General features: G+C 43.1%; 1 protein-coding gene across 1 annotated transcript in view; it reads left to right on the top strand.

The window, feature by feature from the left end:
- PIKFYVE (phosphoinositide kinase, FYVE-type zinc finger containing) overlaps positions 1-18,538 on the top strand; it is a 55,485-nt gene extending 36,947 nt beyond the window's left edge. The window contains exons 21-41 of the mRNA XM_010220397.2: positions 361-432; positions 1,558-1,729; positions 3,053-3,231; positions 3,667-3,780; positions 4,849-4,957; positions 5,067-5,221; positions 5,866-5,956; positions 6,640-6,700; positions 7,040-7,195; positions 7,823-7,943; positions 9,120-9,215; positions 9,899-9,982; positions 10,392-10,483; positions 11,368-11,532; positions 12,109-12,168; positions 12,568-12,744; positions 13,439-13,542; positions 13,804-13,932; positions 14,825-15,086; positions 17,741-17,815; positions 18,287-18,538. Of these exons, the coding sequence (XP_010218699.2) occupies positions 361-432; positions 1,558-1,729; positions 3,053-3,231; positions 3,667-3,780; positions 4,849-4,957; positions 5,067-5,221; positions 5,866-5,956; positions 6,640-6,700; positions 7,040-7,195; positions 7,823-7,943; positions 9,120-9,215; positions 9,899-9,982; positions 10,392-10,483; positions 11,368-11,532; positions 12,109-12,168; positions 12,568-12,744; positions 13,439-13,542; positions 13,804-13,932; positions 14,825-15,086; positions 17,741-17,815; positions 18,287-18,402 (2,590 nt within the window). The 3' untranslated portion in view covers positions 18,403-18,538. The remainder of the gene's footprint in view (positions 1-360; positions 433-1,557; positions 1,730-3,052; positions 3,232-3,666; positions 3,781-4,848; positions 4,958-5,066; positions 5,222-5,865; positions 5,957-6,639; positions 6,701-7,039; positions 7,196-7,822; positions 7,944-9,119; positions 9,216-9,898; positions 9,983-10,391; positions 10,484-11,367; positions 11,533-12,108; positions 12,169-12,567; positions 12,745-13,438; positions 13,543-13,803; positions 13,933-14,824; positions 15,087-17,740; positions 17,816-18,286) is intronic.
- Positions 18,539-26,367: the final 7,829 nt, after the last annotated feature.

Here is a 26,367-nt window from a genome sequence, read left to right as displayed (position 1 = left end):
GTCTTTTGTGTATGCTTCTTATGTAACTCTTAAAATGTTAATGGTTGAGACTTCAAACTGTCTAGGCTTTTGTGTCTAGATACTCCAGGACATGAAGTTCAAAAGCGCAATTGAAGTGTATTTGGCTTTTAAATATCAATTTTAAAGCTGTTTCAATAGAAACTCAAATCACTTAATAGTGAACTTTAAACTTGGCAGCAGGGGTCTGGGAAGGGTGGTGAAGGTTTGAAAAAATAAAACAACATTGAATACAGGGCTGAAAGCAACCATATTGTAGATGAAGATTTGTGTATCAAAACCGTTCCACAGCTGGCAGTGGCAGGATCCTTCTCTAAAGCTTTTGCTCCTTCTCTTCCTTAGGATCGTGACCATGGAGTTTTATGGGAAAAATGACCTCACTTTGGGTGTGTTTCTGGAGCGCTACTGTTTCAGGTAAGGAAGAACTTATTCCAAATTGGTACAGCCATGCTCTTAAAAGCAAAATCCTGACAAACCAGTTGTGTCCTCAGGAAAGCTTACCACCTAAATCTGCTTTTCCATTTGCTTTACTAGCGTGCTGTAGTGAAACAGGAACTGGATTTAGGAATTTAAGTCAATACATCCGCTGCTTCCCACTTCCAGTCTGTCCCTTTTTTTCTCTTAATGAGGAAATACAGCAAGACTTGTAAGTTCATAAAGTCAAATGTGATCACACAAGTGCTTTCTTGTGACTTGTTCCAAATAGCTTTTTTTTTTTTTTTTTTTTTTCCTCTAGGCAAGTGACTGTATTGATCATAATTTTCTGGGATTTCTCTTGGAAATTTCATATGAGTTGTATGGAAAAAACCCCAAGTCCTTCAGTGTTATCTGAACATCTCAGGGCAAGGCCTTGCCACATTTCCCAGGATGGCAATGGTCCAAAGCATTTTAATCCTTAGCAAAGCTTCATGTAACTTGCTTCATGTGACTGGGTTATAAGTTGCTACCTATATAACTCCAGCCCTGCATGAGGAAGTTATAACTTCTTTAAACACTTCCCTATTTCACCTTGGTGTCAAAAATAGTCATGTTTGTGTGTGGTTGTTTGTTTGTTTCTTAATATTGGTGTCTCTGCTGCATAGCTTGGGAGATCTCCATCCAAGGAGGGTTCATGAATTGGTGGTATGGCAACACTGCACTCAGCACTTACCTCAGGAGCTGAAACATTCAAGCCCCAGTAGCCTTTGATCTGGAATGCTGCTATGGTGCTAGTCTTATGTGGTGGCAAGTACTACTTGGTGCTTGATCCCTATTTTGTGGGCTATATGGAATTCATTGGTAGAGTCTTATCTTAAAAAGATTGTGACATTCATTGCTTTTGGGACAGGCACAGCCACTGCTGACAGGAGAATCTTCCCTACATGCTGCTCCTAATAAAGGGCTTGGTAATAGGCCCTTAGTGAAGAGTGTTTCTGCAAAGTAAACTTTTAGAGTAAAGATCTAGTTGCCTTTTAATGCTGTGATATAAATATGTTGAATCATCTCTTTAGGAATGCTAGCACATGGTGATTTAGGAGTGTCTCTGTATTTCTTCCTAAGGCCTTCCTACCAGTGTCCCAGCATGTTCTGTGAAACACCGATGGTGCATCACATTCGCCGCTTTGTCCATGGGCAGGGCTGTGTGCAGATTGTGCTAAAGGAGCTGGACTCACCGGTCCCTGGGTACCAGCACACGATTCTCACCTACTCCTGGTGTAGACTATGCAAGCAGGCAAGTGTGCAGGCTTAAAACCTGTTGCTCTTCCTGTGGTATTTCTGTGGTGACTGCCCCTGTGCGGAAAGGCTGCATTTCTGAGAGCTCCTTATTCCTGAAGCTCTGGGCAAACTAGCACAAAACTTATTACTGATATAAATGTTTTCATATGTCTACAAGTTGCTTTCTCAGAATTGCATCCAAAGGTGAAACGTCTTGGGATGGGCTACTGTTAGAGAGGGTCAAACCTTGCCCTGGCAGGACAGATTTAAATGGAGTTGATGTGTTGCTGTAAGTGAATTGCTGACTAGAGTTGCCCTCTTAAAAGAGGAGAGCGTGGTCCATTGCCTGAGGGGAGGCCTTGAAAGCAACCGAAGAACCTGTGTGAATGGAAGGGCAGGTGCTGAAACCTGCTAGTTTGGTAAGTGGCTAAAGCCACTTGGAATTTGTGCTCTGCCATAGGCTGGGCAGTCTGCATCGGTTACTACTGACTCAATGCAATGTCTAGACTTTCTTTAGTAGAGCCTAGAAAGTAAGAACAAACTTTATCAGATGAATGATAGCTTTGAAAACCATGAGCAAGTAATATTGCATGTTATCTGAGACTTCTTCTCTAACTTAGTGAACAGGATACTCATTTCTAGATAAACTTATCCTAAAACTGAAGAGCCTTGACAGACAAGAGCAAAACTTAGTTAAAACAAGATTCACCTGGTGCCTCACACTGGAAAACATTTTAATTACCCATGTGAATGACTCAATTCACCCACTTAATGCTAGCTTAAACATGGGTGTTGGATTTAAAGACGTCTGTAGGAAGTTAATTTAATTGCTGAAGGCAAGCTGTGTTTCACTAGGTATTTGCCTGTTCCATAACCTCTTATTTCAGTTTACTCATGTAAACACTAATATGTTTGTGGCTATTAGGTATGTGTAAATTGGTGGCTACTCCAAGCTTAAAGCACTGTGGAGTCCAAATACCCTGTAGGGCAATACCAGTGTATTTCTACTTAGAGTCACCATGGAAAAAGTGTAGAATGAAGCCGTTGCTGCTGACCGTGTGCTGCTGGAAACTTTCCCTGTACAGATAATTAACATCCCAGATATGAGCTTCCATCAAGGGATATATTCAGACTTGCTCAAGTTACCTCATGGAGTCATCTCTGACTAGCAATTGCTGCTTATCCTTTTTATTTTAACTATGTGTATGTTATCCTTAGTATCTGTGTTGGTACGTTCCAGAGTCATGGTGCCAGATATGTTAGATGGCTATCTAGGTTACCCTGTCCTTAATTTCCTCCTTCAAGCACAGTGTTAAGATACCTTGCTCTCAATTTTCAGGTGACGCCAGTTGTCCCCCTTTCCAGTGATTCTTGGTCCATGTCTTTTGCAAAATACCTCGAGCTGAGGTTCTACGGGCACCAGTACACTCGAAGGGCCAACGCAGAGCCTTGTGGTCACTCCATTCACCATGACTATCATCAGTATTTTTCCTATAATCAGATGGTGGCATCTTTCAGGTGAGGTCCACTGCTAGTAACCCTTTTTTGACCATGTGCTTCACATAATACTAGGCAAGTTAGGATTTCTTGAGTCTGTCCTTCACTTTAAGTACAGCATGGGGAAGTGTGACTGTGCTATAACTGCAAGGTCAGGGGGCTTGCAGAGGGTGCTCTGGGTGCTATCACTGCTCTACGTGGGATACAGAGCATCCATACGAAAGGATCATCATAATTCATGGTATGGGAGGGCAGTAATGAGTGGTCTCCGTTTGAGAGATCTGTCTAGTCTAGAAGACTATCAAAACTTTATTTTGTAGCATGATGGATAATTAACCCGGTGTTGCTTGGAAAGCATCAACAGTGCCCATTTCGTATAAAGCCACAAAGTGCAACATGGTGTAGAAGTACTATCTGGGGAGACTGTTGTTAACAGCTGCCTCTTTGCCTTTGCAGCTACTCTCCAATCCGTCTGCTTGAGGTGTGTGTGCCGCTCCCCAAAATCTACATCAAGCGACAAGCTCCGTTAAAAGTTACTATTTTGCAGGACCTGAAGGACTTCTCTCAAAAGTGAGCTTTGCTTTCATGCCCTCCTCAATTTATTAGTGTGTTGGAGTGCTATCAATAGCATACATAAAACTGTTCTTGCTAGTATAAGCAATATAGTTGCTAAATATTCATTGTTTAATAGAAAAGTAATGATTTTTAAACACTTAAGTTCATGAGGTTCATGAGTATGCACAGGTCTAAGTAAGAGCAAGTTGGGAACCTTCTTTCTCACCTTCGTTTGCTCATTCTCTGCTGATTCTTCACATCTTTTCATCTGCTGCAGTTTATCTTAAACATGACCAGTAAAAATTGAGTTGCCTTTCCTGCATCCTTGAAAGAGAGGAGATCCGTCCACACATCCATGATTGATATCCGAGTGCTCTAGTGTGATGTTGTCAATTAGCCTTTGGAAGGCTGACTGTGAGCTGATGTCTGGAGCTTCACTCTTGTGAAAAGCCTTTTCAACTACAGCTAAAGCACTTCTAATTCCTCCCTGTAATACTAAAAATGGACTAAAGGGAGTGGTCCTTGAAGGCTTAATCTGAAAACTGCGAGTAATGCTTTGTGTCCTTGCTTTAACATGCCTTTTTGGAAGGACAGTCTGCCAAGTTTGTCTTGACTTTAGCCTAGAAAAACTGCTAAGATGATGATGTTCAATCTGTTGTCTGAATAGAACTGTGGTGTGTGTATGCGTAGTGTTGCATGTGTTTCTTTTGGAGTTTTGTAGGGAGAGAGAGAGTTCATGTGGCAGTTAAGTGTGGTATGTTTTATGTGTTGGATTGTTTTTGGTCGTCTTTGCTCAGTTACACTCTAAAGCATAGAGGAGGGGAAAAAGGAGATGAGAGACAGGCTTGGGAAGAAGCTGTTTTCATGAATGGCAAAATTGAGGCTTGTTGAAACTTCTGCTACACTGATTTTATTTCTAACTTTCACAATAGATTCAGTGGGGCAGCCTACTGTGTGGAAGGCTGGCTCATGTTGTCTCTTATATTGTGAAACTCCAATCTCAAATACATTTAGACTTCTGTGAAAGAATGTTTTAGATGGTTTGAGCAAGCACAGCTTAACACTTTGCATCCCTGTTGACAGGGTGTCACAGGTGTATCTTGCTGTTGATGATCGCTTGGCTTCTCTGAAAACGGATACCTTTAGCAAAACAAGGGAGGAGAAGATGGAAGACCTCTTTGCACAGAAAGAGGTAATGAATTGCTTCTACCCCAGCAGAGTGTAGGCTACAAAGCATGTGGAGAAGCAACACAGCCCGAGTGTCACACCTGGTGACAGAATATTGAAACTTCTCTTGGCAGATGGAGGAGGGGGAGTTTCGGAACTGGACCGAGAAGATTCAAGCAAGGCTGCTTTCGTCATCCTTGGACACACCTCAGCAGCTGCAGTCTGTTTTTGAGTCTCTGATAGCTAAGAAACAAGGTCTGTGTGAGATGCTGCAAGCCTGGAATAACAGGTAAGGAGAACTGGTGTTGGAATCGTGAGCAACAGTGGTGCTATGGTGCTTATGGAAGGGAAGAGCTTCTTTTATATGCCCTCCTGTCTGTCCCTGTAGCACGATTGCTATGCAGAGGGTGTTATTACAGCTTATGCTGAATGTTCTACTGGTTAAGATGACAGAGCTGACTGGCAGAACAGAACATCCATAATTAAAGGGCAGATAACAAAAATATTGTGTGTTGTTGAACTCTGCTCACATCTGAAAAGAGAAAGCATCACTTAAATGGAAAGAGAAGGGAAAGACTGTAAGAGGGGAGAGCATGTGAAAGCAATTGATGCAAAAAAACTGATTTTAGAGCTGAGCAAGTGTCAAAAGAAACGTTTTAGATAAATTATATTGCAGTCCTTAGGGAAACTCTCCCCTCTTACTCCATAGACCACTTGGCCTGTGGTGTTTGGAGCAGGCTTTGCTGCTATAGTGTTCCTCAAGGCATGAGGGGAAGGTTTTGACACTGGTTGCTTGTCCTCCAGCACATCTCAGCAGCTACCCAAGGTTGACTTGTGAAGGTCTGTGCAGCAGTGTTCTGATATGGAAAATTTTCATAGCTTGTACCTTTCGTGCTAACACCTGTAATCTATTTTTGATGTTCTGTTTTTAAGGTTGCAAGATCTCTTCCAGCAAGAGAAAGGGAGAAAACGCCCCTCAGTGCCACCCAGCCCTGGAAGGCTAAGGCAAGGTGAAGAAAGCAAGGTACTTGCAGCAGACTGGAAGCTAAACTCTTGTTCTGGTACATTACAACAGTCTAAAACTAACTTCAGTTTGCTCATTTGAATTTTCTTTTTTTTAAGTAAACTGTTCTTACAGAAGAAAATTTCATGCTGCTGTAAAAGCCTAAGTTTCATGGAAACACATGCATCTTTTTAGGATGATAACTGAGAACTCTCTTATACAAAAATAGAAGACTAAGTATAAATAGTACTTGATATTTTTGTGTGCTTGTGCACTTGTTTGCTGATAATATAAATGTTGACAGCATGGAGTTGTATTCAGTGTCAAGGGTACATCTGCCCTTGTGTTGGACTCTAAATCTGCATAAAATCCATTCATCCAAATCTATAGTCTCAACAGGGTCAAAGCAGTGGGAGCAAAAATGGTACAGTGTTACTGTGACATACTACTATTGTAAGCAGTATACAGAGAAGGACTCTCTTAAAGCAGCATACAGAGATAGTAACCATGGCAAGCTGCGATGCTTGTGCTGTGGCTAGTGTCTTCCACATGCTGGCAGGTATAGCGGTGGTGCTGAGGCTGGCAGTGGTGGGTGGGAGCACTCTGCTGCAGTAAGTTTGCTTTTGAATCCCTTCACAGAGAGAGGAAGGGATATAGCTATAAAAACCCACGCATCAACACTGATGTTTTGTTACTCTTTCTAGATCAGTAGCATTGATGCCTCTCCACGCAATGTTTCTCCAGCACTGCAAAATGGAGAGAAAGGTCTGTTTTTTTTCTTGGTTGGCTTTTTTTTTCTCCTCCTTTCTTAACCTACCAGAAAAAAAAAAAACTGATTTGTAACCCTTTCTGTGATATAACGTGGGAGCTTTCATTTCTCTAAATTACCAAGTTTGACAGTGAATCCCCATTGCACAAGATGGGGATAAGCCAATTTCTGGCTTACCATGGCAAAAAACAAAGCATGGGACTGTGTTACTAATGATGCTAAACTGGCATCTTGATAATTGTTTAAAAACTTTCAGAGTCTTTCTAAATGATAGAATTACTGCACAGAACTTGAAAAATGATTGCTTGTGTCCTTAACTGTCCTTGTACTTTCAGAGGATCGTTTCCTGACCACCCTATCCAGTCAGGGCTCCACAGGCTCCACTCATCTTCAGCTACCCACCCCTCCAGAGGTTGTGTCAGAGCAACTGGCTGGTGGCTCATCCTTTGCTAACGCTCTCTCCGAACAGGAGACAACCAGCAGCTCAGAAGGTAGAGTTCAGATGTGGTCTTGTATTCCTTCTCCTGCCCTCATGGCAAACATACTGCTTCAGGATGAGGACAGCTTTTCTTGTTCCTCTAAAACTCTGCCTCAGGGTAATAGCTAAGGATGCTTTTGCAGTTGCCAAAGAAGTGTACTGCATGCAGACTAGCAAAAAATCTACCTGTCCCTTCTGTTAAGGTCAGCACTGATTCTCCTGTTCTCCTTCACTAACTTGCTTTCTGTTTTATCTCAAACACTTCTTTGAAGAAAACACTTCTTTGAGTGTTTTTTACCCTCTTTAGGCTGCAGGTTGTCTGAAAACAAGTTACTAATTCTGACATGATACTCTTGCATCAGTTGATGTGCGCACACACACGCACACACAGCATGTGTAGTTACAGAGGCAAAATAATGATTTTGAGTGGGAACGAGGAGAGCCTTGCTTCTGTTAAAGATTTGCAGTAGCTTTAGGAAACTAGATCATGGGGCACTTCCTGAATCTGGTATTCTGGGATTTAAATGTTTTAGGGAAAGATACTACAGGACTTGATGGAAATAAGTGATCTGCTAGCTTCCTTTCATAATTGCAGCTTGAAGTTTGACTATGTGGTGCAGAATTGTTATCTCTGTTCCAGATGTGTTTGATGGACACTCACTGGGATCTGCAGACAGCCAAGTGAAGGAGAAATCTACAATGAAAGCTATTTTGGCTAACTTGTTGCCTGGGAACAGCTATAACCCCATTCCATTTCCCTTGTAAGTGCAGCTTAATGTATATGAAATGCCCGACTGGCAACTGGTTCAGCTGCAGGCAGAGTGTGCATGCTTCCCCTGCTTACCAGATCATTTACACCATTGCCTAGGTTTTGCCTTCAAACAAACTGTAAATCTTCCTCAAGGCAAAAAGGCTCTTGTGTCTCTTGAAGGTGTTTGTAGGTCACCTCCTTTCTGTATTTATGACTTACATCCTTCTCCTAGCTCATCCTTGCATATGTATGTTACTGATTTCATTTCTTCTTCCTATCGAGCCTCTGGCCCAGGAACTCCTGGGTGGGCAGAAAAAGGGGTCTCTTCTAAATCCTCTGCTGCAGGGAGGGAGAGGAAATGTACTCTCTTACCAAAGACTTACTAAAGCTACTTGCTTGCCTCTCTGTTCTTGCTTCCAGACCTCTTCCAAGGGTTGGACTCAAGTGGGCATTGTCTGGGTGTAGGTCAGGTTCAATGGCTACTGCATGTGCCCTCAAGTTCCTTGCCCATGTGAGAATGGGCAGTCTGGAAAGCCTTTCAGCTACTCGGTCTGCATGCATTATAGTGTTTCTTGATTGTTTGATGTGAGCCTAATGTTTGGCAGCCTGAGTTTACCTTATTTGAACCCTACCCTAAGGTAATGGTGGATTCCATGGGCTAGTGAGATACAAAGTAAATGACTTAGGCCTACAGAGGAATGGAGGGGAGAGAAGAAAAAAAAAAGAAAAAAAAAGTCTGATAGACTTAAGAGGCTTTTAGGAAACTTATGTCCTAAACATTTTGTCCAGAGGAGTCCGAGTTCATGCTCTTGCATCACTCATCTGGCCATGCTATGGAACAGTCAAAGCAAGCACAAGCAGGTTTTAGCACTGTTGGAAACTGGCTGCTAAACAGAAATAAACTTGTGCTCTAGTTTGGAGCTGGTTCACCACTATAATAAACTTGCTTGGAGTGATGAAATTTTTTGCCCTAACACATTAACATTTGCACTTAACCACATAGCTATGAATGTGTCTAACTGGAGAAGCTGATCTGGGGCTCTTTGGCTCTGTGGTGAGACTTGCAGTTCAAGGAAGTATTTGTGCTTAGAGTGCAGTGATTAAATTTGAGTTTTGACTAAACTTAACTTTTGCTTTCCACAAACTACTACAATCTACTAACGTTCTCTCTCTTATTTTCATTCAGTGACCCAGATAAGCACTACCTAATGTATGAACATGAACGAGTACCTATTGCTGTCTGTGAGAAGGAACCAAGCTCCATCATAGCTTTTGCTCTCAGGTACTGATGTGATTTGCTGTTCTTCTGGCATTTAAACTCACGCATATCACACTTCTGCAGCTTTTGTGTGCAAGGGATGCATAAACTCTGGTAAGGAACAGCTGTGCTGAGAGTTTCTGCCAGAGCTGCAGAGCTCATACCTGCCTTCCACATCTATTTTTCAATCTTCAACTGGATTTCAGGCTAGATTTCCCAACTCAGTACACAAAAATGAGTAGACTGGAAATTGATACTGTTAGAACTGCAAATACCACTTGCTTGGTTCTTCAGCCTGGAGGAAGTGCAGCTGAGCTAGAGGACAAAGACTCCATATTCATAACACAATCTCTACATTGCCCATAGTCATCACAACTCTTGTTACTGCTGAGATCTCCATGTTGCATGTTTCAGTAAATCTTGTGGCTTTTATGTCGCTAGGTAACAGACTTTTTTCAGGTGTATCATTCTTAAGCTGTATATGTGGACATGAACAGAGAGGACTGGGGCAAAGCGGGGTACCTTCTGCAGCATGATCTGGAGCAGTTTCTGTTCCAAGGGAACTAAGACTAAGGGAACTAACTGTGGTGGGAAGGTGTCCCTCTGTAGGTTTGTTTCTGAAGATTGGCTCTCAACTGAATCTTTTGGCTGGTATTGTGAGGATTCCCAGAAAAACCATGAGTATCTTTTTTTCTATCTTCCTTCAGCTGCAAGGAATACAGAAATGCCCTGGATGAGTTATCTAAAGCATCTCTGAAGAACAGTTCTGAAGAAGGACTCCAGCCAAACAGGTTACCTGAAAGGACTACAATACACTAGGACAAAGGGTTTTCTATTTTATGGTGGAACAGGATGTCACCAGCGCATTTTTTCAGTATCCCAGTCTGTTTCACATTGGATCTGTGTTGGCTTCATCACCTGATCCCCTGATTGTGTGCATGATGGAGATAACTGGGCCTGAGCTACTCTGATGGGAGCAGCTGTTACAGCGAAGGCCCGAGAGAATCAAATTCAGGAGGGTGGGCACTTAGGTGGAGGTCAACTTGAGAGAGTTCCACATCATTACCAGTTCAAATTGTATTCCTTCCCTTTAACTGTACTTGACATTATTCAGGGAAGAAAACTAAGTGTACAGAAGCGAAGCATTAGATTAACTCAGATGATAGTATTTGACTTAAGTTTTTACTCCCTCACTTTCAGCACATTGGACAACAAGCCAAAGAGCAGTAGCCCTGTCCGTGTGCCTGAGGCGAACCTGAGTTCTTCAAATCGTGCTGCAGAACCAGAACAGCGTAAGACCATTTTGCTAAAATAATCATAACATTGATTTCAATTTAAATGGGCTCAAGTCGGAGTTGAGTGAGCTGAATTTTAGCTTTTCTGAGGGTTAACTTAAAAGGAAAATGCATTCTGAGTATCAAATTCAAATTATTCCCTGTGTGCTTCCCAAACTTTCTCAGGCTGAATTGCAGTTTGTCTTGGAGTTGCCTTGGTACAGAGTGTGTTATATAATTAAAAGATCTCTGTCCATGATCGTTTATTGGATTTCTTATGAGATCAGAATATTAAGCAATGGAACGCAGGTTATTCTTGGGCCTAGCCAAGAACAACATGTTCTGACCTCTTTACTATGGCATTGCCCAGTTTGAAAAGATGCTAAGTATGTATTTTAAAATGAAGAAAGGATGTCTTTATTAGCTTGAACTTTATTTAACTTTGTTTGCTTAACCCTTCTTAAAAACAGAAATGTTAATATGTCATTCATTCTTTCAGAGGGGTAGACTTTTCTGTTGGTGGTAGGGTTCTCTTCAAATTCTTAAGCTGTGGCTCTTGTGACAGCTCCTGTTTTGTGTTGTCTTTGCTGTATTTGAAATATTAACACTTAAATCACTGCTAATGCAGGAATTAAGTAGTTAATTATCCATCCCTGTGGAACATGCAATGTCAAATGACTCTTAACATTCCAGAATGCTGCTCAGAACACTCATCAGCTAACCTGGTGGACTTCAGTGCCTGAAGAATAGCGAATGAATTCTAGTTGAATAATATCAACCCTCCATTTAGAACAATTAATGGCCAATGCTTCATGCTATTGTATGTGACGTATGTAATATCATGCTATTATTTGCTTCTGTAAATGTCAATGCTAACTTTTTTTTTTTCCTCTTCGTTGTAGCAAAGAAACCATCGAGTGTCCTGTCTTTCTTCCGTGGTGCGGGAGGGAAGAGCCCAGACCTGTCTTCCCAGAAGAAAGAGACCTTGCGTGGTGCTGACAGCGCCTATTACCAGGTTGGACAGATGAGCAAAGAGGGAGCAGAAAACCAAGGAGCAGAACCTCAAGGTACCAATTTCTGATCATCTCTTGCCTTGGATTGTTACTTCTGCCAAAATTCATTCATGCTTAAAGACCAGACTCCGAGTTATTTTGCAAACGTTCAAGACTCTTTGAAATGAATGTGTTGAGCACCGAGTATAGGTTTCTCCTGAAGACATTGATTTGCCTTATGAGGAGAGAAATGGAGACTCTTAAGCCTCTGAAACTATGAGATATAGATAGAAACTATGAGATATAGATTCAGATAGTGAGTAGGCTGGGATCAAATTCCTTTGAATGGAGCTGAATTTAATCTAGCAGTCCTCACTTCCTGTTTAACTCTTTCATTGCCTCAAATCATGGAAAAGAGAATGAAGAAGACAAAGCATGAATATATAGTCTTTCATACATATTGCATGAAAGACTAGTCTTTCATGTCTTCTAGTACACAGAATCATAACCATTTCTATAACTTTATGGTTACCAGTGTATTCTTGAAAAAAAAATCTTGTAATATGAGATTACAAGTAGTACCTTGCATAGCTTTTTCTGGGAAATAATAATGAGCAAGCCTTCCAAAGAGTGATCACTCTGTGCTTTCAGATGAGACAGATGGAGGAGATGGACAGAAGAAACAACTGGCAAATCCCCACGTGGAACTCCGTGAGTTGTTGTAATTAATAACTTGTCTTAATCGACATACTCCTGTCTTTCCATGATGTACAAGAAACCTTCGAGTTGGTGAAGTTATTTTCCTTTCCATTGTGCAGAAAGAAAGAAAAAGAAAAAGAACAGACCCAATGTGATCATAATCAATCTGATGTGGAAATACCCTGCAATACTTTTAATTTTCAGTTAATATTTTGTTTGGCAGTTTCCATTGGTATATGATGTAAGCTACTGTGAAGGGCTTGTTATATACTACCTGCAAGTTTTTAATTTAAGTCCTATTCAAATGTCTGAAGTACAATCGGTGCAGGGGCAGAATGTTTAGGAAAATAAATTTTTCAGACATGAGTAAAATCTTCATAGCTGTTAACCCAAAAGGACCTTTTCTTACAGAGTTTTCAGATGCAAATGCTAAGTTCTACTGTCGGATTTATTATGCTGGCGAGTTTCACAAGATGCGGGAAGTGATACTGGGGAGCAGTGAGGAGGACTTCATCCGCTCGCTCTCTCACTCTATGCCCTGGCAGGCACGAGGTGGCAAATCTGGAGCTGCCTTCTATGTGACTGAGGGTAAGAGCAGCTGCTTTCCCTCATAATTTTTATTTAAATCCCAATTACTCCTAGCACAGGGCTGTTCAATGAGTATGCAAGCTAATGTGTGTTTTTCTGAGGCCTTTAAAGTCCCGTGATTAAGTTCTTTGTACGTGCAGAAAACTGAAATGGTAGTAGGGGAGTTCTGTTTCCTGTGGTAGCAGCAAAGGAGACAAGTTGAGCAGAAAGTTGTAGTTTGAGTTGTAGTTTCCTAGGCAGGCTTCAAACATCAGACTTCAGTATTTTTTTGAGAAAGGTGGAAAAGGTGTGGTTATCAAACATACTGCTTTTTATTCCATGGATGGATGTATTTTGTTAGTTTGAGTGTGTGGTAGTGTGTGTTTGCATAGTTTTTCATGGCTGACTCTAAACCCCTACTTAAAGCAAATCTGGAATAATCTTTTGGAAGAGTCAGTAGGATAGCTGAGGCATATCTAACTTAGGCAGACTCTTCTTCCTGATTTGCTAATAGGCTGAAATGCAAAAAGAAAGCTTTCAACATCTGGAATAAGAAAGTTCCTAAAAATGGCCACCTATAGTTAAGCATTTAAGAGAATCGCAGCCCTTAAGTTTTCAGAGAAATTGCTTCAACCATGTGACAGTCCTAGAAAATTTTAAAGGAGACGTCACTGACAACATGAAATCCTGTTGCTTCTGTGTCATGTTAAAACAGATGACAGATTCATCTTGAAGCAGATGCCTCGCCTGGAGGTCCAGTCGTTCCTTGACTTTGCTCCACACTACTTCACTTACATTATCAATGCAGTTCAGCAGAAGGTAATAAAAAGCCTGTATTTTAGTCCTTGTTTTGAATTTTATAGACCAGCGATATTTTTCCTTAATGCTTTTCACTTATGCAAATAAAAATATGTTGGTGGGTGTGAGTTATATTCATGATGTAGTTTAAAGATGAAACGCAGGAGTTTTGCTAGAGCTTCTAAACTGTGATATGCAGGCAGATGAAACAGTGGCGCTTTGACTAGTCGATTGATCACTGCTTGTACGTGGAAATCATACCCAGTGTATTTTGTTTAACAGAAGCCTACAGCACTGGCCAAAATCCTTGGGGTCTATAGAATTGGCTACAAGAACTCTCAAAACAATACTGAGAAGAAGCTGGATCTGCTTGTCATGGAAAACCTTTTCTATGGACGGAAAATGGCTCAGGTAGGAACCAGGGGTTCTGTTCACCTACAGTGGAGTCCCTTGACAGACTGAGAACAGGAGGCTCTGGCTTATGAGTAGCCACGGTTCTTGTTTTTTTATCTTTGCCCATATATCTAGCACTTTTCAGATAAAACTGTGCGCGTGTCTCCTGTTATGTGGTCAGTAACTTGATACTGACTATACTGAGTTGTTCAGAAAACTATAGTGCAGGCTTGAGGCGTTAGAAGTTGTATTAATTTTCCTGCATTGCCAGTCTGATTGGGAAAATGTGAATCTGTTTTGCAAAGCTTTTAGAAAAACTAATTAGGATACAGACTAGTTTGTTTAGGAGAAGCCTCATGGCAGAGGTGGTGAGCCAATGCGGGGATGGGGGAGGACTAATCATCTCCTGGTATTGCTTAATGCATGGAACATGGCTTTGAATTCAGTCTTGCTCTTGATAGAGGAAAAGTGATCTTTATGAGGCAGTAGAATAGAGACGTAGAAATAACTGCAAAAACTGCTTTCAAACAGACCATCGATGTTAAAAGGAATTTAAAAAGCAATGATACTTCTGAAACTGCATAGACTCGCTTCTTTTTCCACGATCCTTCTCAATGCCTGACTTCAAAAGGTGAATGTTTCTGAAAGAAGTAATTTGCGGGATTCTAACTAAATATAGAAAACCTTTTTCTTCACAAGGGTGTTCAGACACTGGAAACAGAAATCTGGTTTCTGGAATACTTGGGGAATTTAATTCTGTATAATGTGAAAATATTTATGTTTGCCTTCTTCCTCTGCCAAGGAAGAAAGCATTGCTATGCCGTGCTGCCTGTGGTGCTGCAGGTGGGCACTCTGAAGCTTCAAACCTCACAGAATGATGGAACAAAGTACTGCTGTTCTCCATTTGCAGGTTTTTGACCTGAAAGGCTCCCTCCGGAATAGAAATGTTAAAACAGACACAGGGAAGGAAAGCTGTGATGTTGTCCTGCTGGATGAGAACCTCCTGAAGATGGTCCGGGACAACCCTCTGTATATCCGTTCCCATTGCAAGGCTGTGCTGAGAGCTTCCATACACAGTGATTCCCAGTTCCTCTCCAGCCACCTCATCATAGACTATTCCCTGTTGGTGGGTCGTGATGATACCAACAACGAGCTGGTGGTTGGGATCATAGGTATGTTGCCTGCTTCACGTTTCCAGCTAGTGAGGATGCTTTGTTTTGCAGGTGTTTGTGCTACTACTAAAATTGTATCACCACCACAGAGACATAGGTCGGTGGGGGGTGTTGTCATCTTCCTGCTCAAATGCTTCTTCGGCCTCCCTTTGGTGTTCAGAGTAGAGGCAGAAGCTCTCCCAAACTCTTTTATAGGCTTATGTTAGCATTTGTATTCATACGAAAAAGAATTCACATGAATAAGAATATACGAGGAGACCTCTCAAGCAGCGGAAAAAAGAAAATGAGTTGATGTTTAACCTGCACTCTGACTCCTGTTAAAGTAGAGAGACATTATTTTTATGCTACTATATGTGTAGTCTTTTAAATGGCTGTGTAAGTATCACTGACCTTAAATTATAACTTATGTGGAGATGTCTGAGGAGGAAAAATATTGAGAAGAGAAGTTGAGATGGAAGAAAGATGTTAATCATCACAGGACCACTTCTGATACTGTAGTGAGATCTGAATAACATAGGTGGCAATCTGGCAATTCTCTTTACAAATTCCTGACATGTGACTTGAAGACAGAGCCTCATCTTTAGATAAACAAGCCAGTCTTGTGCACAAGACTCAGTGGAGCCATTTTGCAGGATGGAAATGACAGGTGGAAATGAGCTTCTCCTGAAACCTAGCCCAAAAATGTTTCTAGATGAGAGCTCAAGCCAAGAGGTCTGGATTACTCTATCTTACTGTTAAAGCTTGAAAGTCACCCTAATTGTACTCCTAGTTGAGAACTGGAGTCCCATCTGCAAAACTATAAGGTATTATTACTTCCTTGTTTACTTAATGTATTGAATGTTTGTGTAAATGGGATGAGATTCTTCTTCCTGTGTGCATGTGGATTTTACTGTCCAATGGGAAGTTTATCTTGATGTTTAAAATTATGTTTAAATGTAGCTGTTCCTTCAGTGTTTTGAGAACAGCTGTTCATAATCTGAAGGAACCTGTTTCACATGAATATATTAAAAATTGAGAACTTCCCTGTTGCATCAGACTATCACAGCATTGTCTAAATGCTGCCCTAAGACTTGCCAGGCACTGTCATGGAATACACAGAGTAGGATTTAGGTTTGGGTCAGAGTAAAAGCAGTTTATTGCCATAAATAACACAAAAAGCACAGAGCAGCCCAGTGACAGCCTCTGACATGAATTCTACCCTAAAGATGCTGTTACAGAGTTAATATACCTTGGGATTATACAATTTTATAGGACTGCAAGTGTGTAGATAAACAGAAAAAGGGAGTGAATCACTTCAGAAGAGGAGGGAGGGAGGCTCTAACAAAACAGACAGTACTACTTCTGTGTGTTTGTAGACAGTGCATTCCTTCAGTGGCTGGGAAATGACTTCAGCAAGGTCATCATGATGTTTTGTGCTAGATAGGCCTGCAAAGGCCTGTGGGAGGTTAACTGTTTTCCTTTCACATGCCTTGAGTTTTATTTCCATACTACTCAAGCTGACTTTTGGGAGGGAGGAAGGCAGAAAACCATTAGCATGGACCAAATTTGAACCTGGGCTCAGAGTCTCTAGCTATTTCAGGTGCTAATCATGCTGAGGTAGCCCTGGGGAGGGGCTGGGAAAATCCACCTTTATTTCAGGGCCCTGTTCTATTGGACTCTGTGACTTGGGGCATGAGGGGGGCAGTAGGTAGTGCACAAACTGATTGTGTCGAACCTGAAGCACTCTGAGGGAGCGCTTCCTAAGGGTATTCAGATGAACTGAAAAGAAATTCAAGGTTGTTGAATCTGAGTGAGTTTTCTTTATTTTGTAAAACACTGAGTTGAAATGCAAATAGTTAAGACGGGACTTTGTAAGCCTAGAATTAGAATTACAAGTTGTGCAATTAGCAGTTGCATATCTTACAAGAAAGACTTACAGTTTCTTTTTGTGATCTGATTTTTCTCTTTGTAGTTGCTAGCTAAGAGTAATAAGAGTAGAGTTACAAGAGTAATGAGATCCAGTAATGAAAAGTGTGATTTACCAGCTTTACATTTGCAGACCAAAATGTTCATGTGCTTGTTGTAATGGCTGAGCTAATTTTTTTTGAAGGGATTTAAAAGCAGTTCTCAATTCCACTTCTTGGAGCACCCTCATCTCTTCCACTGAGGGTCACTCATGCTGTTTCTAATCCTCTCTTTCGTGAAGACAAGGGATAAATGTTCTCTATCTGTTACCAAACCCCTAGGTGACTGCCACGAAGAGGAATGCCATGGGCCTAAATGGATGGATGTTCAAGTCTTGTTGCTAGCTGTGGTGGTCAAGTAGCAGAAATTGTTAGAACAAACCCCTTGATGTGTTTTTTGGGCTGAGGATCAGCTAAGTGACTCCCGTAATCAAGCCCTTAAATCTCTAATATGGTTAAAAGAAAAACAGAATACCTGGGACATCTGTTTTTGTAGAGGCAGGAAAAGGTGGTTATGACCTTGACAGGCTTTTTAGCTATCGTTTTCATACTGTCCAAACACAGATTTCCAGAAAGTGATGCAACTGGCAGGGATAAACCCTGAGGTCCTGGCTATCGAAGCCTACTGCTTTTACATCCGTGTTGAGGAGGAAATACATTTGGGCAGTATTACATATGACATGTTTGTGTGTGGCTCTTTTCTTGTGACAGACTATATTCGCACCTTTACTTGGGACAAAAAGCTTGAAATGGTGGTGAAATCAACTGGCATCTTAGGAGGACAAGGTAAGTTCAGAACAAAAGCAAGACTTGATCATGCTTATTCTTCACTTGCAAGCTTCCAATAGCCTTAATAGCAAAGCCACAATTCCCCCTGTGTGCAGAGTTTCAACACGAGCTAGACTTGTGCCGAATAAAAGAAATAACAAGTTTTAGAGCAATTCATGCTTTGGTTTACTCTCATGAGTGGTACTTCAAATATTACAGGGCTGCTGTAAGAAGCCTAGGTGGTTCCTGCAACATCAGATATCTCAATCCTGTGTTAGGATTAAGTCCTTGACTTGTAAGACTGTGGGGATTTTGTTTGTTTGCTTTTTAAAAAAGTTAATGATATATCTTGGTTCCAAGATCCACCCCTGTCTAGTATTTCTTCATCATTCTGCTGTTGTAATTTCATGTGAAAACTCTCTCTACTGCCACATTGATACAATGGACTCTTCAGCCCACTTCTAACTACTTTTTACTCTGAAATACTAGGTAAGATGCCAACTGTGGTCTCTCCAGAACTGTACCGGACTAGGTTCTGTGAAGCTATGGACAAGTATTTCCTGATGGTACCAGACCACTGGACAGGGCTGGGCCTGAATTGCTAAGCTAAAGCCCATATTGGGAAAGCACAAGAAGAGAATGGTATCATAGGCTGTTCCCTTCCTGCCGTGCCCAGCAGTAAGCCAAGGACTGCGATTCCACATCCGCACTGACCGTGTGCGTCTGAAGCTTAAGATCTGCTCGTTGCACTTTAATCCTCTCCTGAAGACTGACAAGTGAGGCAGCCTCTTTAAGGATCTAAGCTGTAAGGTATCCCGAGAGCGTTGATAAGAGACATTCCCCCTCTTGGCAGGGGAGGTAATGCTGTCTCCGTAAGCAGCAGATGCTGTCTTGTTCATGGTGGTGTCATTTTGCATAGAAGTATATGATCTCTGCAAGTCTTACGCTGCCTGTGTGATGCTGAATGAGTAACTTATGCTTCTCTAGTGGATGTGTGGCACTGCAAATGTGAAATAAGCCCCTTCTGTGGGGGTGGGTGAGAGAAGAATGAAGGTAACTCCAGAGTTCTGCTATCATTGCAGTGGTCTCTAGTTGACCTGTTTATGATCCATGAATAACTTATCCTGCTTGTGCTCTGTGATTTCAACTTTTCCTAACTTCCATAAGCAGTACTTGAGGGTGGGAATATGTGCAGTGCATGTGTGGATTCCTTTCATTGTTTTTTTTTTTTTTAAGGCAGCTCCATAACTGTAATGCCATGCATAACCCTCTAAACGATTACATCTTAAGTGCATCTTACTGCAGTGTAACTCTTTCCTAATCAGTCATAATGACACTTACCTGAGTCCCATAAAAACAGGCTGACAGTTAACTATACACTGTGAAATCCACAATGCATCCCTTGGATCCTAAAAATTAGTTTGATCTAAGTATTACCCAAATCCCTGGAATTGGGTAATAATACTACTACTAAAAACAAAAAAAAAGCCAAAACCAGCAACAACAATAATAATAATAATAATAAGCCATCTGTTTAAGCTGGACTTGAGTATGTGTAGTTATGAAGCTGGTTAACCATTTCCTTCGCAGAAGGCACTAAATAGCAAGATGTAATGAAGGATGCTGACTCAAGAGTGACAACTTTCCTTACTAACATCCCTGGCAGATCATTTCAAATCCATTTCAGTTCCCCAGACTTTTCAAACAATGCTTTTACCTCATACAAAGAACTTGCCAGGAGACAAGAAAAGCATTCTTGCATTCATGACATGCTGATGAGAATGAGCATCCAGTTTTCATCACATTCTGTGCAGTCCTGATGGAAAACTGTCTTCAGCAGTATTAGACTTTTGCACCACTGAGATGAATGTTCTTTTTTTTTCTGTAAAAAGAAAAACCTGAGCTAACAGGTATCTTGTGTGATGGATGAGATGTGCAGAGATCTGTGAATCTCTACAGTAGGACAATAAGCACATCTTTCCATTTTTATTAATTTTTACCTGTTTTTGTAGGTGATGAGTTTACTTTTTAGCTTCAATACAGTATAGGCCAGTAAATAAGAGTTTTTGTACGTGAATTTGAGAGGCAAGAACACTGTCCTTGGCTTTGCAATCTTTGATGTAGGCAGGATTTCAAACAAGCCTGGAGTGTGGGACAGCAGAGCCCTTAATGACCACTTGCTCATTCTGACCAGCTGTCTGGTGATTCCAACTTCTTTGTAACTAGGGATTGAAATGTGCATTCTTTCCCATCTCTCCTTTTGCGTTCAGCACTTTCTCCTGCAGCACAAGGTGGTGGCCCTATTCAGGTTCATTTGTGTTCTCTAGTGAAAGAAGTTGTTGGGGTTTTGTTTGTTTTGTTTGTTTGTCCATCTCCCCTCTGTCGCAAAGCCCCACTGGAGGATGAGAGCAGATGCTGACTTTGAGGCACCAGAAATGAAAGTGTTTGTGTTTCCTCTGCCCGATGTCGTCCCTGTTTCTGGGGGTGCCGTGTGGAAGGCTGAGGCTGCAGCGATGCCCTGTGCTGTGGAGGAGGACACAGTACTGCTCGGTACCCCTGGCCCAGAGCGCCTCCAGTCAAGCCAGCCCCTCCTCCTTCCCTCCTTATGTGCGTTCCTCCTCCTTCACATCCTGCAGTTTGTAGCATAAAACCTCGATTGGCCTCAACAGCTGAGGTGGCTCCACAGCAGCCGGTTGTTACCTTCCCCCTCAATCAGCGTGTGGAACGACTAACGGAGTGTGGATCTGGGCAGCATCCAGGCATGTGCGCTGGTTTGCTGTGGGGTGGCATGTGCTGGCCCTAGCCTGTCACCAGTGGCCCCTGCTTTAGTGGTGTGTGACTGCACTTGTACTGCTGGTCTTCCAGAGCCCCGCAGAGACAGCTCTGGAGCGACACGGCCCTCCTGTTGTAGCTCATGTTGCCCTGTGCCAGGCACGACAGCACGAGGCTCCAGACACTGTGTGAAGCAAAGGAACTGCTCACCCTGGCCAGCTGCTCCATTTCCAGTGAATGCAGAGCCCAGGGGGGTGAGTGGTGACCTTCTGGGGCTGAAGCTGTAGCAGGGCTTCCAGGTGTGACCTTGGGCTGGAGCCAGCAGCTAACTTTGGGTCAGGATGTGGCTGATGGGCCAGTCCTGGTAGCTGGAGCGCATAGCAAAACGTACGGTGGGTGACACAGTGGCTGCAGTGACAACAGGGCACTTGTGGCTGCCTTGTATTAAAGCTGTGAGTGTTCCAACCCCAGCAGTTGAGCAGCTTGTCCCAAACGTTCCCTTAGAATGCGATCCAGCCTGGCATTTTGCTTGCTACAAAGCTGACTTTCTCCAAAGGAAAGCAATACCTCACAAAAGCAAAGGGAGGTTTGGGAGAAGCCTCTCCGAGGGGCTGTATTAGGCTGCATTCCTACAGCACGCCTAGGTGTGTCTGCAGGGAGCAGCCTGACTGGTACCTGAACCCTTGATTAGTTTACTTTTTTTCTGTAACAATTTCTGTGTGTGTGTGTGTAAGCAAATCCCAGTTGCAATCACAGACTGCTTTTTTTGAGCTGCGTTGTCTTTTTTTTTGTATCAAGTTGAGGCCTTGTGACAACCATGTAAATTTTGTCCCAGTCCAAGTGATGACTTGGTGCCACGGCATGGACAGCAGAAAACCTTGCAGTGGCCCAGGGCTGTGTTCTGGCCCCTGAAAAGCACCGTGAGGGGCTCTTGCTGGTGAAGCTGCGGGGCTCCGCTGGAGCTACCTGGGGAACGGGCTCTCCTCGGAGCAAAACCAAATCCCTTGCTCGCGAACAGGAGGCCATGCTAACTGTTATTCAAAGCCCTTAATGTATGATAACGTATGTATTTCTAATCTACCTTTGTTCAACTGTATTTTATAAAATTGCTGTACTGAACTGTTTGAGAGTAACTGCCTTGACTACTTGGAGAATCAAAATGTAATGTATATAGTTGCAAATACAAATAAAGAAACTAAAGTATAATCGAGTCCATTCCATGTGGTGGAGCAGTTATGTCTCCTATAGCATCCCGTTTTCCCACAGCAGAGGCGGATCCCTCCTGCCGTGCTGCAGGGTGGCAGCTCCGTGTGCAGGGAGTCGTGTCGCGCCTCCCTGCTGTGCAGCCCTTCCCAGGAAGGGCGGCTCTCCAGGGCACTGCTTTCCAAATGTACAAATAACTTGGGCATTTTTCCCAGCCTCTCCCTAGGTGCTTTTGAGCCCACAGGGCCGTGTGAGACGGAGCCAGATCTCCAGCAGATGGAGGTGTTGCAGTGGCCGGCACTTCCAAGCAGCAGAGCGTGTGTTCCTTGGAAAAGATCTCCAGGTATTTCCGTAGTTGTCTGTCAAGTGGATTAGATAAAAATTCAAGGAGGAGTAAAACTTAAGGGCATATTCTGATTGCTTTGTACTAACCTGGTACATAGCAGCCTCCTTCCGAAAAGCTAAAAATGTGTTACTAGATATGGTAAGATAGGGGACTGTTGGATCCTAGACTACGTAAGCGCAACATTTAAAACTTAATCTTATCTGTATTATGTTCCATCCACGCATCTTGATCTGGACAATGCCAATATTTAAAAGGGGGTAGGAGGAAGAGGGAAGGAGGGAAGAGCTCCGAATGAGCTCCGGCGTGCAGCCTGGTAGTGCATTGTACGCCCGCTGCCCTGTGGTGTGAAGGCTGCGCGCCAGGTGAGGAGTGTGAGAGCAGGAGCAACACCCTGTTGGTAATTGTCATCCAGCACATCAAGCTTGGCAAACTTTCAAGCAAATTATTTGCTTACAAACCATAAAGCCAGCGTGCTTAAGTGTTTATGGAAGTTCAAGCCTGTTATCCTACAAAAGCACGCTCATCTACACAGCTTGTGCTGGTTATTATTCTTTTACTCACTCTTTTCCTCCTTATTTGACTGTTGCCTGGGATCCTGCATTGCTTGTGGAGCTAGTTTTACTGCTCATCCTTCCCAGTGTTTTTTAGTAGCTTTTCCATTAAAGGCCTTGCTGCTGGATCTCTGTAGTTAAATCAGTGTATTTGGAGTTCACTGACACTTAGGTCTCAGGTTTTAATCTTTCTGAGCTTCCCCAGCTAGTCCCTCAAGTTCCGTTGAAGCACAGTGCCCTAGGAGCTTTGGAAAACATGACTAGTCATTATGAACATATTGTTAAGGGCAGGGAGTATTCAGACAGTGGCTTCCTTCCATCCGTAGGAAGTAATTTGCTGTTACATAGTGTGGCTTTAGCTGTATTAGAGTAAAAAGCCTCAGAGCTCACCTACGTGTTTTTGTGCAGTAGGCATCCACTTCACCTGCAGGCTCCTTGCCAAGCCATGATTCCTTGGTAAAAGGTGGTGCTCAAGTAACCTGGCTTTCTGGAAGAATTAGCCTTTTGTCACAAGACACTTGATTTTTTTATCCTTCTGCCTGTTCCTAAATTTTTCAGTCTTTATTACCTGGAGCTTTCTTGGCCAATATCCCTGCCAAAAGTTACTAAACGTGTCCCCGGTACGTGAGGAGCATGTGCAAATGTGCAGGCTGACTAGAAAGGGAATCTAAATGGCAGCTAGAAGAGTAATTCTTTAATAGTTGCTGGCTGGTGTTTACTTGTCATGTCTAAGAAAACCTATTATTAAATAATTCCTGGAAATGCCTGAGACACCCACAGATGCTTTGGAAAAGGATAAAGGGTGGAGAAGCTGTTTGTTAGTCACCTTAGGCCTGTAGCCCTATGCAGGATACCTTGGAAGTGTGCTTGCCATTCTGCCTGCTTTACAGGCCCCCAAAGGGGCTGGGTGTCTGGTCCTGCCTGCAACTCTCCTCACGAGCATGAGGAAGCCAAGGGCGGGAGGTCAGGCTGTGTGCAGAGTGGAGCTGCACTTCCCTGTCCCCTTGGGACAAGGAAAGGTCCCTTGTGCCCAACACTAGGCTGCACCAGCTGCGGCTGCGTAGCCAGGGCTGGAGCGCGGCACGAGGTGCCATCCTGCTCTGGGGGTGTGATACAGAAGTGGAATCCCAATTTACTCGATGCTTCAGAACACAGGGCTGTGCCATAAGGATGTATGACAGTTGTAGGGAATTATGTGTAAAATTTCTGGCCTTTACCAGACCTGTTTGCTTTCATTAGGGCTGCCTGTGAAAGCAGATGTGGTAAACATCCCTTCGGGAGTCAGGTACTCTCCACACTATATAATCTGCTGCACCTTCAGCCAAGTCCTCTTAGACCGCAGTGTTGCTCTCCTGGTGTGAGAGCAGTCTAAACGTGAAGCTTTCACAGAGATGTTTTAAAATGATTTTGTATGATTCAGGTTTAGTGGAGGAAAGTGCAAATGTTAAACACTTCTTGGGGGGGGGGAGGAAGTGTGAGGTTTTTCTTTGAATTTTTGTTTCCCATGTAAAATAAAAATAAAGATGCTTTTATCTGCTAGGGAGAGGATAAATTGAAAGAATAAGGTCAAATCAGGAGTAAACTAACAGTAGTTAGACATAGACTGATTCTGAGAAGCCTCAGAAATTGAGGCTTTAACAGACTGTGTTGCTAGAATTCTGTCCTTCGTTTTATGATAGTCTGATTGACCCTGGAAGAGGAGAAGGAAGAGTGGGGAAACTGTTACAGCCATCACTAAGGTGTGTCTGTGTAACATGGGATATACTGAGTTGCCAAAAATGGCTCAGTGACCTACTATATAAAGCAAGTGCACCAATAAAAAAAATGGTTTTTCAAATGCTGTGTTATGCTTGGTTTGGCAATAAAGTCAGCTCATGTTGCTACTGTGTATAAGATAGATTTTGATTGTATATTCTTGGACAAGTTATTTAAAATTTTATTGCGTAGGTGTTGTGATAGGTGTGATTACAACTGTTGAGCAGGTGGGAGTGGGTATGTGTGGATTCCCAGCTTTGCAGCAGAGAGCAGACTCTTTATCTGTGCTGTGAGATTTTCAGTCTAACAGAGAGCTCCATGCTTTCTGGTTTGGAGTTGAGAATAGTCCCTTATACAGTAGATTTTTACACCAGGGTCTTCTGTCTTTCTTGCCTTTCTTCTGTCACTATACTAAACTCTCCTAAGCTACGTGCAAATCTTTGAGACCTTTTGCTGTTCATAAAGATTCAGCGACACTTTGTGAAGGAGACGAGATGCAATTCCGCTGGCTTCTGTTCACATAAGTGCTTAACCCTGCTTGAGCTTCCAGAGTAATCAGAGAGTTTATGGGCTTCCTTCTCCTGGCTTGGGTGCCTACTTTATTCTAAGTCTGAAAAAGTAACACTTGGGTCATGTCTGGCTTAGGGTCTGAAAGGGTTTAGGTAGGCTTGTGCCAGGATTTCTTGCATGTGATTCCTGACAGGAGAAAGATGTGTTTTAGTTTGAAAATGTTTGCGTTGAATTGAAGCTTGGGTGCTACAGAAACCTGAAACACAAAGGGTGCGAGTGCAAGTGACCGCCTGGTCCGTAGTCATTAGCATCATATCGCTTGTGCTGCGCTGTTGCCAGGACTTGCATGGAAGCTGGCCAGGTCCTCCAGGGGCTGAGGGAGTAAACTGAGCTGATGATTGATGGTTGGAGACCTGCCTTTCATTTCTCAGCACAGGTTTGAGATGATACTGGAGTGCTGTGCAGTTAACAATTGTATTGGGAGTTTTTAAACGTTGCTTCTAGACTCTGAAGGAGGCTGGTGGATTAGCCTGTGTGTTCCAGCCCTTCAGAAAGTTCAGGCAGTTGTTCATAAAGGGGTAAGGGGCATTTGCTCATCTTGGTCCATTCCTCTTCAACTGCAGAACAGCCCCTGTGCCTCCCCCTTCACCTGCTCTGGGACCTGCTCCCCCCCAGGAGCTCTTTAGCCTCTGCAGCCTCAGCGTGCCGGCCGGGCCCTCTGCTCCACTGCAGCCGCTGCTCTGGCTTCGTCACTGGCCTCGCAGGACCTGCAGCCTGTTGTCTTGCTCTTGTGCCACCCATGAAACGCTGAACTGCGGGAGACCTGGATCCAGACCCCTGCAGTGCTGCGTCCACCCAGCAATGAACAGTAATTTCAAGAGCACGGGCTTGTAGAGCGAGGTGTGGGAGTCGTGCCACTGGGAAAGCGTTTAACTTTGTTAAATGGTAATGCAGCAGCTTCACAGGTTGCATGTTTCTTGCCAAACTCTCTGATCGGATACTTTCTCCTTTTCAATTGTATCGTGCATCTCCAGACCAGACTGAACTTGGTATTGGGGTAATGGGACTCTGCTAGTGCGATGGGTTTGTTTTCCTGCCTCTCTCTGCTTGCAAGTCAAAACATGCTTCGTTATTTTCTGCTCCAGTGAGAGCTTCCAAGCTTTCACTCTTCAGTAGCTGCCAATTTAAATCCCTGTCTCACCCTGCTTCACAACTGTCATGTTGTTGCTAATGCAGTTACAGCGTGCCAGCTGCTTCCGTCTGGGCGGCTGCCCTGTTTCCCTGGGCTCCCCCGGCCATTCACGAATTTGGCAGAAACCACACATGAATGGGAAAAGCCTCCAGCGCAGAGGGCTCCTGGCCGCTGCCTGTGGGCTCTGCTGCTGCTGGGGGGCTCTGGAGGAGGAAGGGGAGGGTTTCAGCAGGGCTAGAGG

Source organism: Tinamus guttatus, unplaced genomic scaffold (assembly GCF_059628265.1).
Source record: "Tinamus guttatus ecotype Peru unplaced genomic scaffold, ASM5962826v1 Tinamus_guttatus_pri_ptg000197l, whole genome shotgun sequence".
In the NCBI taxonomy this organism is placed as follows: Eukaryota; Metazoa; Chordata; class Aves; order Tinamiformes; family Tinamidae; genus Tinamus; species Tinamus guttatus.
This window is presented reverse-complemented; position numbering and strand designations above follow the sequence as displayed.